The following is a 16,515-nucleotide window of genomic DNA, read 5'->3' on the forward strand; positions in this document are numbered from 1 at the left end:
GAACAAATCGTTACTCCTGACTTGATCGCATACTGTATGTGTGGAAACGTTGCCAACAGCTGCTGATCAGAGTTATTTAAACAGCTGTTTGCATATAAAATAGGAATTGTCTCACATTTGTGCCTTTGGACTGCTCGGGTTCAGTGAAGCAAATATAGAAAAGCCTCAGAGAGACTCTCAGAACCTGTTTGAAGATGTAGAAAATAATGTACTTTTGAAGAATAATCATGTTTTTCTTCATTTCTACCAAAATCTCTTGAGATTGCTTCTATTTCTACAGACCCAAACACAAAGTCATCCATCCATGAGTATGCAAATCATTTGAATTTCCTAGTTTTGATTGTCAGGCACCAGGCGTCCAGGAAGTTTCAAATTTCAACATCCCATTTTATAAGTTGCCCATTTGAATGTCATGTGGTGCAAACAGGTGGTGAATTCACAAAATCCTTCTCATATACACATGTTGAATTGAGATTTAAAGTGGGCACAGAGTGACTTTCCCTTCCTCGGCAGATGAATGTGAAAACAGACTTTTAATTGTCAACGTCTGCACATATGTTGTTCAGTTCAGTGAAGCTCAAATAGAGAAGTATCAGGAAGCCGGGTTTATTTTTGACTCTAGGGGAAGTTTAAAATCGACACTATGTAAAAACAGGCTATTATCACGGACAATGATGAGCTGTAGTCACGGTGCTTTAAGTTTAAATTGAACCCACAACTAGTAATGATAATAAACTGAAACCAAACTCCAGTGTGATGCAAGAAATCCCCAAAACTCTCCGAGTTCCAGTGAAGTCACTGGGATTTCTACAGTCAGGAGTGAGTGGTGCATCAACACAACTATTAACTATTTGACTGCATCCTTTCTGTTGTAATACAAACCAGTAACTGTTAAATATAAACTGATTTACATCTGAAACTCCATTTTGTTCTTTGCTCCCAGTCATTTAATTTAATTTATGTGATTATTTGTTTGGTTAGTTTAGGTTTAGGTGAAGTTACATCCCTGATAGTCCCTGTACCTGCGCAACAACAAGGTTTCATTATCAAAACACTACAGTCATCCAAATAATTGCCTATTGATTTACTGTCAACAGTCTAAAAGATTAATCAATTAATGATTATTAACTGGTTACACGACTGACGGGTTTAGTTCTCCTGTACTGCTGATTCCAGTGTCGGGTGATACGAAAGAAAGTAGTATATTACTTTTACCTGTAATGGTGTAACTGACTGAAGTGAAGAGTTAATGTTGTTTTATTAAAGAACCCATCCACTCCAACATAAACATTTTAATATAGTCTCTGTGTTTTTAATATAACTGAGCCTATAAATTCTTTCTTCAGTCTCTATATTGTGATGTCATTATAAGCTACATTACAGAAGGTCTATTGTGTTTCATATGATTGAAAATACTTATTTCTAACTCATAATATATCAGACTTGAATCCTTTAAAAAAGATCTTGGCTATTTAATTGCTCTATATAGATTATAAGTAACTAAAAATGTGCAGTAATATATGACCTAAATGAAGGTAACTAGTGATATGTTGCATTCTTCAAGTAACTTCCCCTAACACTGCTGAAAAACAAAACAAAAACAAACAAAAAAAAACTTCTCATGTTCAGATTGTGACAAAATGTGACGCCGAGACGTCCGAGGCGCCCCTGAAGGCAGCACGTCAACACGTCTAATTGGCGCTCGCTCGTGTCCTTCACAACAAAGTCTCCGCCCCCGCAGGCTGCTCCGGAGGAAGCCTCTGAGGTGACTCTGCTGCTCCCTCCACGTTGAGCCTCACAACTCGGTCAGCATCTCAGAGGGCCGCCAGGACGCTCCATTACACAAAACCAAAACAAAACACAACTTCACCTGTAGAAAACTTTTCTCCGTCTGAGCTCAACATGACGTTCAGGAGGCTGAAGAAGGTGAACTCCAGCGGGCCGGACTCTGGACCAGCATCCCAGGACAGCGACATTTATTTCCCCTCGTCAAAGTCCGACAGCTGCAGGACGATGGATTTACCGAGCAACTCCTCCGAGGTTTACAACTACAAGACTCTGGCTTATTCTGGAGGGACTCTGCCCAGAAACTACAAAAAGGTAAACACAAAACTTTTGAAAACACTTTTTTTTCTTTTCCCCCTGAACTCTCTCCTCATTCATTTTTAGCATAAAGTCATAAATGTTGTCTGTCAACTCTTCTAAACTGGAGGGTTTGGTTATTAACTGCACTCAGAAAGTTGTTGGGTTCAACTTTTTTAAAAAAACTTTTAATTGTTCATACAAGACAGTTAGATTTGCTCATTTACAAACTTTTTGCTCTCCAGAGGGGGAAGAGTTACCTGCTTCTTTTATGCTTCATCAGCATCAAATCAGGTGTTTTTTCAGGCAAAATAAACAGTTTTTCTCTGGAGGGAAGGAAGGAGAGGAGTCCATGAAGTGTCTCATGAGTTTATCTGGTGATTCTTCATCTGAACCATGTCTGGGGAAGTTGAATGTACAGCGGAGGACATCTCACTGGTGGCCAGCTGTAGCTCAACCAGGGGGCAAGTGTGGACCACCCAGACACTGAGAGTGGTCCATGTGGTCCCAGGTACACCAGGACCCGCTGACACCACTTCATATATGTGGACTGGACCTGGAGAGAAACTCATTTTGACTCTGTTCCTCAGAGGGATGATGGAAAGTTTCGCCATTAGTAAGATTTTAGATGGTCGTTAAGAAACTTTTGATTTTGGTGACTTTTGGTGCTTTTATTTTCTCATTGAGCTGCTTTTTTTTAAACAAAACCTGATTTATTTTCATTAAAACTAGAGTGGCACTAAGTAGAGTGCATACCTCCACCCAAGCCCAACACTCCTGCCTGCTCACTTTGGCTGATCCCAACAAATTCTTATGATCTTAATAGGGTTTTATTTTTACATCACAGTCTCCTGTCAGAGAAATCGCCCTTCGTCGCAGTTAAACGAATAAAAAGTTTTAACCTGATGACAACATGTTAGTCTGGATCAGGATGATGGTGACTTCCATGATTGTCCTGCCGGTCATGTCGTGGTATTTGCAGTTTGACACACACGTGTCACACACTTAAGTTTAATGAAAAATGTTCTCCGGCTCTGTGTGATGTGGTTTGTGTGTCACCCCACTGATTAATCCACAGAACGACCCATGTTCATTCTCTTTCGGGTCCAGTTCTGTTCCCAACCAAACCTTAATTTCTGCTGCATGATATGAGGGGAAATCACTGTCGATTTTGAAGGGATTTGAGGTTTCTGGATCGCAGGTGTGTAAGTTATAAAGTAAGTTCAAGTACAGATCGAACAGCGTTTTCATAGATGAGGCCCCGGGACTGACAACCTCCGTCTCTCATGATCCAGAACTCACCAGCTGGAGCCCGTGTTGCATAATTCTGACTCCAAGTTGTCATGACTTTGTGGGTCAATCAACACATCTTCCTGTGTCTCCCATGAAGCTCATTTTGGTCACTTCCAGAGCTTCTGTTAAGAGTTTCTGCCATCAACGTTAGTTCAGATCAGCCATGGAGGCGCAGTTATCCTCAGACCTTCATACATGAAGTGAGCAGCGGCTACAACAGTGCATTGTACACGCAGGGGCACGGAGATCCTGCTCCATCCGCCCCCGTCCGTCTCTCTAGTGGGTATTTGGGAATAAATGCACTCATTGAGACGAGAGCGGGACAATTCTGTAAGTGTTGGGACATAAAGAAAGCAACATTTTACTACCGAGAGAGACCGCAGCACAAAGCGGCCTTTCATAGGCGCAGCATTTGAACATGATTGAGTTGGAACAGACGAGGATTGATTGTAAGTGATTTAGTGGAGCCTTCTGGACAGATGCCTTCCTTATTTACACAGTCAGGTAGGGCCGGGTCCTGACCTACTGTTGACTTTCACTCAATGTAGTCATTGTGGCAGTTAGTGTTCACCCACTGAGTCCTAATTGTCCCTGTAATGGGCTGGAGTTTGTACAAACGGCTCTAAATGATCTAAAATTTCAGATCAACAGTCTGAGAGCCTGAAGGAAGCTGGTCTTGTGTGAATTTAAGGCTAAATATAGGAGGTCTGAGCTCCTCTTCTGACGTGGTGACTGCTTGGGGTAAACAAAGAGCAGCCAGACACGCATTTCTGGTTTCACTGCTGATGTTTTCATACCGCCATAATGGCTCTTTGGCGTAAAAATACAAACACGAAGCGCGGAGCACGTGTGCGGCTTCGGGACTGGCTGGACCGGTGTGTGTTGATGTTTGCAGCAGGCGTGTCAAGGAGATGTTCTCGAGGGGGGAAAACCCCTCATGAGTAATCGTGAATGTACCTCAGGTAGCTCTCTTGACACGCTCCATGTCTTTGTTTTCGTTTTCTCCTGGCAGGGCGGCGGGCTGCAGAAGTGGAAACCCCTGACACAGTCACCGGAGCCACAAAGGTACAATCCCTCTCACAAGTCACTGCCATCTATTGTCTTTACACTCATCTTCACTGACGACATCGCCTTCCTGAAATCGTCACAAGTGCACAGTTTCCTCTCAGAGTGAAAGGCCCTCTTTCCCGCACCGATCTCTGCTGACGGCCGACATTGTTATGCATGATATTCCCGAGGGTTGTCATGAATTTTCATGTACTTTTCTGCATGAGAGAGGCGGCGCTGCCCTCCCGCTCGTCCAACAGACCCTCATACTGTACGTTTAGCCGTGACGTCCACATGCTGCTGGACACAGAAGAAGTCCTGTGGAGACGGCAGAGATCTCTCATTATGCAATTTAGATAAGGACGGAGATGGAGGGGAGGAACACGGAGTCGGACGTAAACATCTCGTTGACCCTCGAAAGCCAGAAGAACTCCAGGCAGTCAGAATATAAGAATACGGATCAAAACATGGAAGGAAATATTAAAAAGCCTTTTAATTCTAGTCGTTTAGTCATCTGAAGGTTGAAGGGGTTCCAGACATGTTTTGAACCCTAGTGGTTAAAAACACGTTGATGACTGGCCTTTTAATGATTCAGCCAATATAATAAAAGGCTTTTAAATATTTCCTTTTTATTCAGTCTATTAAAAAAAATGTTGAAAAGTGTCCATGACGATATTCTAGAGCTCAAGGTCAGACGTCTTCAGATGTCTTTTTTCTTTGGTCCAGCCAGCAGATAAGAATTTAAAAAAGATCATAATTGTACAGTTATACCAAACAACGAAGAGCAAGAAATCCTGGTCTCAGAAGCGGACATGTGGGGAAGCGTCTAAAAATGAAGAAATCGATTATCCCTGATGTCGGCTGTGTGATTGAACAGTCGTTCCAGCTCTGCATTGATTACACGCCGTTTGTGCTTTTTCTTCTCCGTGTGCGTTTTACGGCTGTATCACAAGGTAGAATCACTCCAGTCCGTCTCCAGACTGTGACTGATGTCTCAGCCTGCAGACAGCAAAAATATTTGGCCTTTTTTTTCCATTTTAGAAATTGACTGATTGTTTAATTGATTTGTCTGAACAGATTGTCCTCTGATTGTGGGGAAACTTCATCACATTTTACAGAAAGACTTTTCTGAGGAATCCACCGAGGACATGAATTAAATGTCTTCCTGTTTTTGTTTGTTTTTTTTTCCAGGAAGGTGGTGGTGCTGGAGAAGAAGGAAGAGGAGACGTTCGGTTTCGAGATCCAGGTAAGAGGATTAACGGTCGTATACTGTAGAGGATCTTTCAACCCCTCGAGCTCCATTTAACAGGATTTCCCTGATCGCCTGCATCCCTGTCAACAGGCGATTGAAGCTTGAGTGACTGAAACGTGAACATCTTATCCAGTGAAATCTCTTAATCCTGCGCCGGCCAGGGGGGGTCAGAGGTCGCGTATCAGTCAAACAGCGCGTTGATCCCATGACTCAAAAGTAGGAGGAGATGCGCGTTTTTCCTCTCCCAGCGTTTATTTTAAGGCATGCGGTTTGCTCACACGCTTCCCATGTTAATACCTGCCTCGCTCTCACACACTCAGCAGGCAGACGCTTCGCACATTTGACCTCAATATCTGTGTGATCTCTCAGCCGCCCCGGAGCTCCTTCTCACAATGTCGGCTGTGTTGGGCAGACCTCATTCTTTAAATAGTTTTCTGAAATGGTTAAATGTTGATTTGAGTGGGTTTTTTTTTTTTTTTAAATTGGTTTGAAACTGTAAAGCTGAGTTAAAAGTGTCTTGAAGTGGAAAAGACATATTGTTCTATTTACGGTTTCGATGGAGGTACTCGCCCTTCCTGCCGCCTGTGGCCAGAAGGAAGTGAAATCATGAGTTTGACGGTCGGCGTGGACAGAGAGAGAGAGAGAGAGAGAGATGAGTTTCGGACTCTTTGAGTTTCCTTTCCTTCGTGCCTCTTTGTGTTAATACAGATGTGCAGCCGAGGACCCAGCATGTAAATGTGATATTTGCATTTCAGCGATATTTGCATTGGTCATGTGTTTATCTCTCTGGAACCGGGGAAGGAAGCTCGGCAGCAAACACACACAGGCAGATCTGAATCAATTCAAATTTCCATAAGAGGCACAGGTCCAAGTTTTTTTTAAAAGGAGGGCTCGACTGTCACAGACGGGAAGCCTGACAACTTGAGTTTTAATTCACGGGACAGTCTCGTCATTTCGTCAGTCTCCGGACCTGTTTGTTGAGAAAGTACCTGAGTTTCAGGCTCCCTCAGCAGCAGCAGCAGCAGCCGCGTGTTGAATGACTGAACTTCCTCCCGTCATGCAGCTCTCTGTCACCTGCAGTGACCTTCTGCAGAGAGGCTGCGGCGACTGAAGCGAGGAAGAGCGTCCAAACGCTTGTGAAACTTACACAAACTGTTTCCCAGACAACCGTGAATACAAAGACGCATAATAAGGTGTTTGTGACATCATGTCGGCTCATATAACAATGTTCTGCTTTTAATCAGCTGAACTGACGTTTTTAATGAGGTTTGTGGTTTATAAGGTAGCTTATCTATTATTAGCCTGTCTTCAGAGACTAGGCTTTACAGTGCGGTGATGGAATTTTAACTAATCATATTAACTTCACCCACTCGGTCATTATGTCCACGTCACAGATGATTATTGTTCAGAAATCTCATTGTGTTCGTATTTTGTGAAAGTACCAATAATCACACTGTAATATTGTCACAATATCGATATCAAAGGCCAAAAATATAGTCATATTTGATTTATTTTTGCCCTGTTCAAACTTTTATGAAAGGCTTTTGAGGAGATTTCAAAATATCGAATAAATATTATTTACCAGGATGAGACAATTCACAGCATTATCCCAATAATCATCAAAGTACGCTTAAAGTTCTTAAAAAATGGCATTAAAACTCACATAAATCAACTGACCTTATGTTATCCTAAGAAAAATGGAGATGAAAGTGCAAACTGGAGGTGGTGAAAACATTTCCACATCTCCAGTTTAACTGTGTGAGTGCAGTGAGCCATGGTGACAGGTTTAGGACTGAAAAGACTGACTGAAAGGATGCAGGCTCCACCCTCGTGACAACTCAGAGCAATCCAGACAGACTGAACGTTAGCAAACTAGATAGCTTCTCCGCAATCAGCGTATCTTTTATTGTCCCCGTCTCTAATCAAAAGATGCCGCCTAAAAATATCTTGTATGTCGTATCGCCCGGCCCTAAAACTGGCAAGCCCTTATTTGCATTGGAGGAATTCTCTGTCTCCAGATCAGACAGATCTTCTCTTCACAGCCCCCCCAAAAAAATACATTCCTTCAGTTAATGATAATCTGAGTTCAACAAATCAGGTGTTTTCTTGGTATGAAGTTCCCTCTTTGTGCTTCCCGGGACATGTTTTCGTTCTGGGGTGCAGCAGAGGGGCAGTAACGCAAAGAGGGAGCTTTGTCCTCCCAGCACCTCGACTCTGGAGGAGATCTTTCACTTGTCGAACTCCTTCACGTTGTTTTCAGATGAACTTTAGGAGCCATTTCTGCAACTCTTGAGTAGATTTTTGCGCAGATTAGAGGATGTTTGTCCCCCATTTCTAACAATGAAAATCTGGACGGGGTAGATAACACTGCCAGGCAAATTTGGGCATGTTGGTACGGTTCAAGGATGGACGGGAAAACAATCCTTTAATCTCAAATGCTGAAAAAATTTCACTGTCTCTTACTTTGCATGTTCACTGATAGCATCAACTTCTCCTGCCTTGTTATGTCTGTGAAACAGTTTTCATACATGAAGAACAAAGAAGTATTTATGAAGCTCTTTTAGTTTCCATTGTTGAGTGTGATTGTTTCTGTGTCTCTCAGACCTACGGCCTGCACCATCAGGACCAGAACTCCGTTGAAATGTGCACGTTTGTGTGCAAGGTGCACGACGACAGCCCGGCTCAGCAGGCAGGACTTAAAGTTGGTGAGTTTGTATTTGTATTTGAGTCTAAAATAACTCAACTGGGGAAGTGAGGCAAGCGTCAGGAGGTTTTGGTTCAGCTTATCCTCCTTTGTGTTTGCCGGTTGACACGCGCGTGCCTTACGTCAACAGAAGCACTCGTGTGTTTCAGCCGGCTGTTTAAGGAAGTACAAATATGCCTGTGTGCCCACTCATTTTCCAGTCAACAAACAACTAAGTGAGCGGCTGTTTCAGCCAGCAAGTATCTGCCAGCTCCTCTCACCAGTGTGCCAGATAGAGTAAAGCAGAGACGACCTCTCGAAATGTTGGTTTTGAAGGGAAGTGTTGTTTTTATTTGGCAAACGTGGCTCGCTTCTTTTTGTGTCCTTATTAAAGAAACTCCTCACAGAAAGACAGAGCGTGTGAATACACAACACGAGCAAGTTCTGTTTTTATCAGTCCGGAGAATATTTGTCACAGTAAGATGAAGAGGAAGACGCTCTGCAGCCTTCTATAAATTCTCTCTGGTTTTCAAACCCGTGACCACAGAGTCACAAGCCGGCCGCTCTCAGCGTCAGTCTGTCAGAAAACGATGAAGGAAGGCGATTCTCTGCTGCTGCTGCCGTCTGTCCCTCATCCAGCCGTTCATACGTTTGTCACTTCAGTTTCAGTTCCGACATTCCTCACATGCTCGCTCTATTGTTCCCTGCGTCTCGCTGCAAACACAGTGACCTCATCTCATGAAGGCGGAGGTGGTTTTTAAAAGAGGAAAACAGGCTTCGTGTTGAAGCCTCGCAGAGGCCGCTGTCACGCTTGAGAGTTCACACCGCAGCTAATGACTGCAGAGCCTGAAGTACGATGTCGTGGCTCTCGCAGATTGAATAAACGCGTATTATATTAACTTGCTGAAATCAGCATCTTTCCAGTGAAGTGACAACACATGGCTCCACGGCTCTGCACATTTGTGTTGCACATGTGTCGATGCTTCTTTTAGAATCAAACGAGCCTCAGTTGGCTGCAGCTTGCAATAATTAAAGCCACAGTGGCTTGAAGTGCATCCTGAACTGATGGCCTGCTGGTTAACTCACGTGTGTGTGTGTGTGTGTGTGTGTGTGTGTGTGGGCACAGGGGACACCATCGCCAGTGTGAATGAGGCCACCGTCGAGGGATTTCGGCACAAGGAGATCGTTCAGCTCATCAGAGCCTGTGGCAACACAATCAGGTACAAACTCTCAGACAGCAACAGACATCGTTCATGTTTAGAGACACGTCATTCAGAGATGTTCCAGTAAATCTTCTCAGGTTTTGGAAACATATTCTGCATTTGAATGTCTAAAAACAACAAGACCTGTTGTTATTTTTGTTGAGTTGCGCACTTAGATTATCGTTCAAACCCAGAGAAATCCACAAGTCTTCGCTTTTTTCAGATCATTGCACTATGAATTCATAAATGCGGGGGAAGATAAATCCACTCTTTAATCCCAGCAGATTAAAAGCAATCTCTTAGCTCTCCTCCCGCTAGTAAATGGCTTTTAACCAGATCAGAATCTGATGTGACGCCGGTGTTTATTCCTCCAGAGGGTCCAGCTCTGCACCCAACTCCGACTGGACAGACATCTTTTGTTTTGTTTCGATAGAGAGACACTAGCGGCTGAATTTACACATTGTGCGTTAAAAAGTCATTAATGCATTTTATAGCGCTGAGACGATCATTCAGTTTGACAGAAAACACAGGAGTCACATCTCTCCCGGGAGACTTTCATTGTGTTACATTTGATCGTTCATGTCAGAAGTTTCAGAATAAGAGGAAGAGAGAGAAGTTTAAACTCTTGCTTCTGCTTTCTGCTGGGTGTGAATGTTAGATTGTGGGTTTCAGAAAGTCACGTAGAGGGTCAAACACTGGGAAGATGTGGGTGTGAAAGGAGCTTTTTAATGTTCACACAGTAAAAACGACACCAGTATCATCTCCCCCTCATGTCGATGGAAAGTCAGGTGAACTTTCATAGTCGACAAACAACTCTTGAACTTGAAAAAAGGAGAAAACAGTTGACATGAACAACATAAAATGGCTCCATGAAGCCGGTCAAAGTGCCAGAGATCCCAATTTGATTTGCAAAGACGTTATTTTTCAAATCTTCACTGAAGTCTGAAGTGGGTTCATGAGCTTGACCGAGAGTCGAGGGCGCCGAATATCTCTTTTCAGTTCATTTTGGGACTCGGATTAGAGACGACGGGCTGTAAGGAGCCGTTCTGTTTTTTATTTTGGTTGTTTTATTCTGTTTTTTCAAAGCAAGTCCTCCTCTACAGCAGTTGTTTCAGAGAATACTCCAAAACCTTTTTAGCTGTGGAGCCCCAGAAGTGTTTGTTTTTTTGGACTATGGATCTTCACCCGACTTTCTATTTAATTGAGGGGAAAACTTATCTGATTGAGCAAACCAGCAACACAAAGGTTAATAAAACGAATCAAGATATTACAGTCATAACTTCAGTGTCTCAGACATCGCTGTCAGGGATCGCTATCTGGCAGCTGAGTTAAGTGCTGAGTGGGTGTTTAATCTGAGCCACACTCTTTTCCTCATCCTTCTCCTCTGCTTGTAAAAGATTAAAAGGACAATTAGCGAGGCCCCCGTTCAAAGTCTCCAAGAGCTGCTGCAGAAGACGTGAGGTGAACCGCATCAGAGTGCCCGTGTGGGCACGGACTTTATAGACTGACACCATTAAATTATACTTACAGTCTGTATAAACTGTAAAAGTGAGAACGAGCCCTCTAAATCGGTCACCAGCTCATGTGATTCAAAGGATTTGCCACACTGAAGTATCTGGGGTGGAAAAGTGTAACGGTTCCTCGTCCTTCCCCCGTCTCTCGTTAACTGTTAGACACCAGACCCCGTCCCACCACCGCCTTATCAAAAGAGCCTTTCATACGTTTGTAAAATTGCTGTTTTCTGCCCTTGTAGTTTCTTTTATTAGCACTTCCTGTCACGCTTATTAATTCTGCTCCCTTCTGGTTTCACTCTTACAGGCTGGAGACGGTTTACAGCGACTCCATACGAAAGGCGGAGCTGGAGGCGCGGCTGCAGTATCTGAAGGTGAGGTTTTTTTCAGTTTTCCAGCCGTGATTCAGCCCGATTGTGTCCCCCAGCCTCATCCAAACACACACTTAATGTTACATGCTTGATATAGACACCACCACCACCAGCAGCTCCTCCCCCTCCCTCCACACCTGTCCTCCCTCAGCAGCACCACCTGTTGCATCAGCAGTTTGTTCAGGCCCGCTCGCTGATCGCTGCAGGCATTCTTTGACTCTCGGCTGGTTAAAAGGCAGCCTGTGAAGTGGCTCGAGTGAACGCTGTTCCCCCCCCCCACAAAAGATTACAGCAGCTGTCTCGCTCTAATCCACGAGTGTGTGAGAGCCGCGACACAGCCGCTTCCTGAGATACTAATCCGGCGTTTTTAAAGATTAACGTGCTTCTGCTGCTGAACACATTAGACGTGCTCAGGACGTTTGGTGTCGGTGATGTTGATATCTCACTTGTGTCGATAGAAACAGAAGAAAGCGCTGACACATAAAGCGCCACCTAAACCACCATGACGAAAACAAACTCACTCACTTTCGCATCAAGTCTCAAACCAGTGAGAGGTGTTTGGGAATACCCTCTATCACGTCATCTTCCTGGTAATTCACTGAGAATGTTCCCCTAGAAAGACGCCTATCTACCTGCTTAGTTGAGTACACAATCCTAACCTGAACTTTTCAGTGTTTTGTTTCTTTGAAAAGTGGTAAGGTTCATATGTAAACGGTTTGGTCCGGGGTTAAATCTTCCTTCCACGGGTTGTTGTGCAGCCTGTGTGTTGTGGTTTTCTTGCTACAGTCACTGAACTTCATCTCCGTCTTCTTTTCACAGCAAACTCTTCATGAGAAGTGGGATGAATATCGGTCGTTGATGGTGCAGGAGCAGAGGCTCGTTCATGGTAGGTCGCCTCTGAAATTTAGTGTGTCTTGTTCCTTTAATTTATGCTTTATTTAAATAGTATAAGCCACAAAGTGTCAGTACAGCTTGTATATACATGGAATTGTTCATTTTGAAAGGTTTTTATGGGGTGTGGCCCAGCCAGTACTCAATACATGGGGCCAATACTGATATCAGAAAGTAAACAATTCAGATATTGATACGTCAGACGACATTTTGGGGTCATCTGTCCGTCAATCTGTCCCATTCTTGTGAACGCAAAGGTCACTGTGAACTCACAGAACACATTTTTGGACATTACTCCAAAATTCATATTATAATTATGACCAAATTTTACTCAAATGACTAAGAAGATAAAATTGATGAAGTTATGACGTTATGTATCCCAAAAGGTAAAAGGTCAACTTCCCTTTTAAATTCATAATGTTCTTCAGCTGGCCGTTATTCAACGTCACAGCTCAGTAACCGCAACTCAACTGATGCACGACAGCGAGGTGGTTATTTTTAGTTTCGGGTTTTTATATGATTCATAGCAGATGAATCAAACATTCTACAAAGAAAAGGTTTTTAAAAATACTTGTTATCAAACCAAGAAATGCTTCGCTGCCTGTTTTAATAGTCTCCTTTGTGTCTGTGTGTAATAAATCTTATTTGACAAAAGAGGTTCCGCCCTCTGTGAAGTGCCTCATCTGCGGAAAATAAAAAAGAACAACAAGAAGCTGTTAATGTTATTAATCAATTAATCCGCTCTGCCTGTTAGTACACTTTTTGAAATGGAAGTTCTGGAACAGTATTTGTGTTTCTGGTGCGTTGGATTCTGGCTGTGCTCATATTTTTCATCTTGAACCAAAATGTTTTATAGGCCACAGACCAGTTCTGTTTCATTATCGCCGTGTTTCCGTCTCTCTTGGAAACGTCACCTAATGTTTCCCCCCCACGAGAGGCAAACATATTCAGAGAGGATATATTGTTACCAGTGACAAATTGATTGATGATCCTAATTAACAGATTATCAAAGATTCACATCTGATTGGCCTGATTTGAATTAATATATTTGCTCTCAGTCCATTATCCTAACTCTTCGCCTCTTCTCTTGCAGGCATAGTAATGAGTGACGCTGCGGTGTACGAGTCCCTGGAGTCGGCAGGCGTGTACGGCAGCCTTGGCACTCCCAGCCCGGCCGCTCAGCGAGCCATCCGCTGCACGGGCAGCACCAGCAGCAGCGCCAGCTTCCTCAGCACGGCCACGGAAGACGACCCCCTGTACCAGACCTGCCTGTACCAGGTGGACGGCAGCGTCGACTCGGACAGCACCAGCACAGACAAAAAGAAAGAGCAGCAGAAGCCTCATCGTCTCCGACCGGCCAGCGAGCTCTTCACGTCAGCCAAGACGCAGCTGACCCGCAGCGCCAGCACGCGCAGCTACATGAGGGGGTCGTCGTCGTCCAACTCGGGGGAGAAGCAGGGAGGGTTCAGCTCGCTGCAGAGGAAGCCCAAACAGAAAAGCTTCCGCAGGCGCCTCCTCAAGTTTATCCCGGGTCTGAACCGACCGCTGGAGGAGGAGGAAAGCAAACTGTGAGCTGCTAACAGAGCTGTTCACTCAAAGACTGAAAGCACCAGTGACTGTCAAACTAAAGCTGCCAAAGAAAAGATGTGCGCAGCCCCAAAGAGCGAAGAGACGGAGACCAAAAAGTGGCTCTACAGCTGCACCTCTCCATGTTTGAAATGGGTCGACCAATGAACATTCAGCTGCGTTCTGTAGCCGTCAGTGTTTCACAGCTGTACATAACTCTTGTTTTGTTTGTTTTTGTCCCTTTAAGTTATTTATTTAATTTAACATACGTCAGGTTTCTGTACAAAATGAAGGATCTTTGTGTTTTTACTGCATGCACCCACTTTTATTATGACCCGTTATGATTGTGATCGTGCAACACAACATTTTGTAAGTTTGATATCTGCTTTAGATGATTCGGGATGATCCTGTTTTATTTCTCTCTGCCGAAAGTCACGGTTCCTAAAAATAAAAAATGTGGCATTTTCAGATTATGGGCTCGTTATTTTGTGCCGAACTCGCAAGAAAGACTCATTTTGTTCCACAAGCCACAACAGTTTGTGGGAAATGTAGCAGCCAAACTTAAATTAGTGCTCAGACCTCGAGTGTACACACAATCTGTTTGTGATTTCCCCAGAGGGGATGTTACCTCCTCCATGTGACGCTTTTAAATATAGTAAGTCTTTATATTTCCACAACTGTAAGAATGTGTCACCCGAGTTCAGGGGGTTACGGCGTGTTTCTCTCTGGTTTGAGGCTTTTTGTGGTGCAAGGTATCCAGAAGGAGGCCGTTGTATCGGCTGTGACACAGTTTATTGTTGCGAGAAAAGTGAGGAATGTGCGGAGAAAGGCATGACCCGAAATTCCAAACACAACCGCTTTCTTTCAGCTCCTGCAGGCCAACGCCGATTCCTCTTCTTCCACACTCCCGTATTCCCATGGTGGCGTCAGTTGTCCAAGAACTCATTGGGTGTGTGTGTGTGTGTGTGTGTGTTTGGGCGGGGGTGGCTTGGAGTCTTTTCATTCCTAGCTCCCAGCTGACCCATGAGGTCATGGTGGTCACTCTCTCCGTTGGCTCTGCGGCGTTGATCCCTTTTGTCCTCCGCCGCTCATTCACAGATGCTTCAGGAGTGTTGATGATGGAGAGCGATGGTATGCGGCCATGTGTTCGAGCCGAGCCCCTCTTCATGCCCTCCTCTGACGGGTTGTGAGTGCGCTAAGGAGAGGCAGGAGGAAAGGAAGGAGGGGAGGGGGGGTTGGAAAGGACGCTGACATAAGGGATTGTTATGCAAGCTTGCTGGTGCTTGAAACATGGGGCTTAGAGCGAGTGGGCTGAATGCATAACGAGGGGATAATGACTGAAGATGGTGGTACACTTAAAACAATGTGTGAAAGGGCCATTTAACAGAGACAGAGCGCCCAAACGAGGAGGGCTCAGTAATTAACACAGTGGGAGGTTAGTGTAGGGTGGTGGCTGGTCAATAATACAGTTGGAAATGTTTGGATGTCGCCCGACTGCTAAAAGCACCACTGTTGTTTAAAGACTATGTGGTGAATCACTTTTGTCTGTGCAGCAGAAACTACAGGCAGACAACTTCTAGACTTCTTCTGTTTTTCCACTTTTTCAGCAGAGTTAACTTAGACTAAACTAAAATTAAACTCTGCATCATTACCAGAATTTACAAAAAAACTCTGTTGCTGAGAAAGACCTGATTATAGTTGTTCTGTCCTGTTTTAATGTAAAAGACAACCAAACTCTTCCTATAGTCCAACAAAATGACACACTGGTATCTAAAAAAAGAAAACTCATGACTGCAGAAAGATGAAGAAAGAAGAAAATATGGTTTTTTTTTCCTCTACATACTGCATCAAGTTCAAATTGGTAAATAAAACTAGTCGAGAAACATCACAAAACAATTGAATATTTGAGCCATTATATCATCCAAATGCCACAAATTATTCAATCTACAATACTGTAAGACCAAGAAAAGCATCAAATTCTCAAATGTAATAACTAGCACCTGACCATGACCTGAATTTCCAGCTCCACACAGTTCATTTTCTGCAAAAATCCACATTCTGAATGAGAAATCTCATCAGCTTTTTTTTTGGTTTTCCACTAGAACAGGTTTGCAAGCTTTAGTCCTCAGAAAAACGCTCCGGTTTCTCATACAGTCGAGCGCTGCAGCACAGTGTTCATTCTGTCTGAAACACTCTGTATTAGCCCCTGTCTCTTTAAGGCCCTCCTCCCAAAAAGGTCAGTGTGCTGTGATTGGTCAACACACCCACGCCTGAGCCACACTTCTAACCGTGTCTCCGGTCAGTTCTTCTGATGTATTTATCTTCCCCAGTTAGCGGCACTACTACCATGAATATCACCACAAGGACCACATCCAAACCAAAAACGTCACCACGGCACATGTTAGAGAAGGAATGTAAAACCATGTTCGCCTCACTGCCCAGCAGGCCGCTAACGTTACAGCTTCGAGCAGTGCACGGTGGTAGCACGCTAACTGCTGGGTGCTAGTCAGAGTTACACACAAACCAGCTGCGCTTAGCTATTAGATTCAACATAATGCTAACACTAGAGATCCTCCGCTTACTTATCAGGCGACAAACTAGCTGATAGGAGTAAATT

The 16,515-nt window shown here is 44.0% G+C and overlaps 1 protein-coding gene across 1 annotated transcript; it reads left to right on the forward strand.

Annotated features, from left to right (window-relative positions):
* Positions 1–1,726: 1,726 nt before the first annotated feature.
* Positions 1,727–14,366, forward strand: tamalin (trafficking regulator and scaffold protein tamalin). The gene is made up of 8 exons (XM_037103130.1): positions 1,727–2,100; positions 4,388–4,440; positions 5,614–5,668; positions 8,277–8,379; positions 9,484–9,577; positions 11,378–11,444; positions 12,261–12,327; positions 13,426–14,366. The coding sequence occupies exons 1-8, from the start codon at positions 1,903–1,905 to the stop codon at positions 13,902–13,904; spliced, it is 1,116 nt and encodes a 371-aa protein (XP_036959025.1). The 5' UTR covers positions 1,727–1,902; the 3' UTR covers positions 13,905–14,366.
* The last annotated feature ends 2,149 nt before the right edge of the window (positions 14,367–16,515 follow it).

This window comes from Acanthopagrus latus, chromosome 7, assembly GCF_904848185.1.
Source record: "Acanthopagrus latus isolate v.2019 chromosome 7, fAcaLat1.1, whole genome shotgun sequence".
Taxonomy (NCBI): domain Eukaryota; kingdom Metazoa; phylum Chordata; class Actinopteri; order Spariformes; family Sparidae; genus Acanthopagrus; species Acanthopagrus latus.

Bases quoted from the DNA above. Each gene is read 5' to 3' on its own strand.
- tamalin (XM_037103130.1), top strand. From the start codon at position 1,903: ATGACGTTCAGGAGGCTGAAGAAGGTGAACTCCAGCGGGCCGGACTCT. The intron at 2,101-4,387 runs GTAAACACAAAA...TTCTCCTGGCAG, and splicing joins TGCCCAGAAACTACAAAAAG to GGCGGCGGGCTGCAGAAGTG. The intron at 5,669-8,276 runs GTAAGAGGATTA...TGTGTCTCTCAG, and splicing joins CGTTCGGTTTCGAGATCCAG to ACCTACGGCCTGCACCATCA.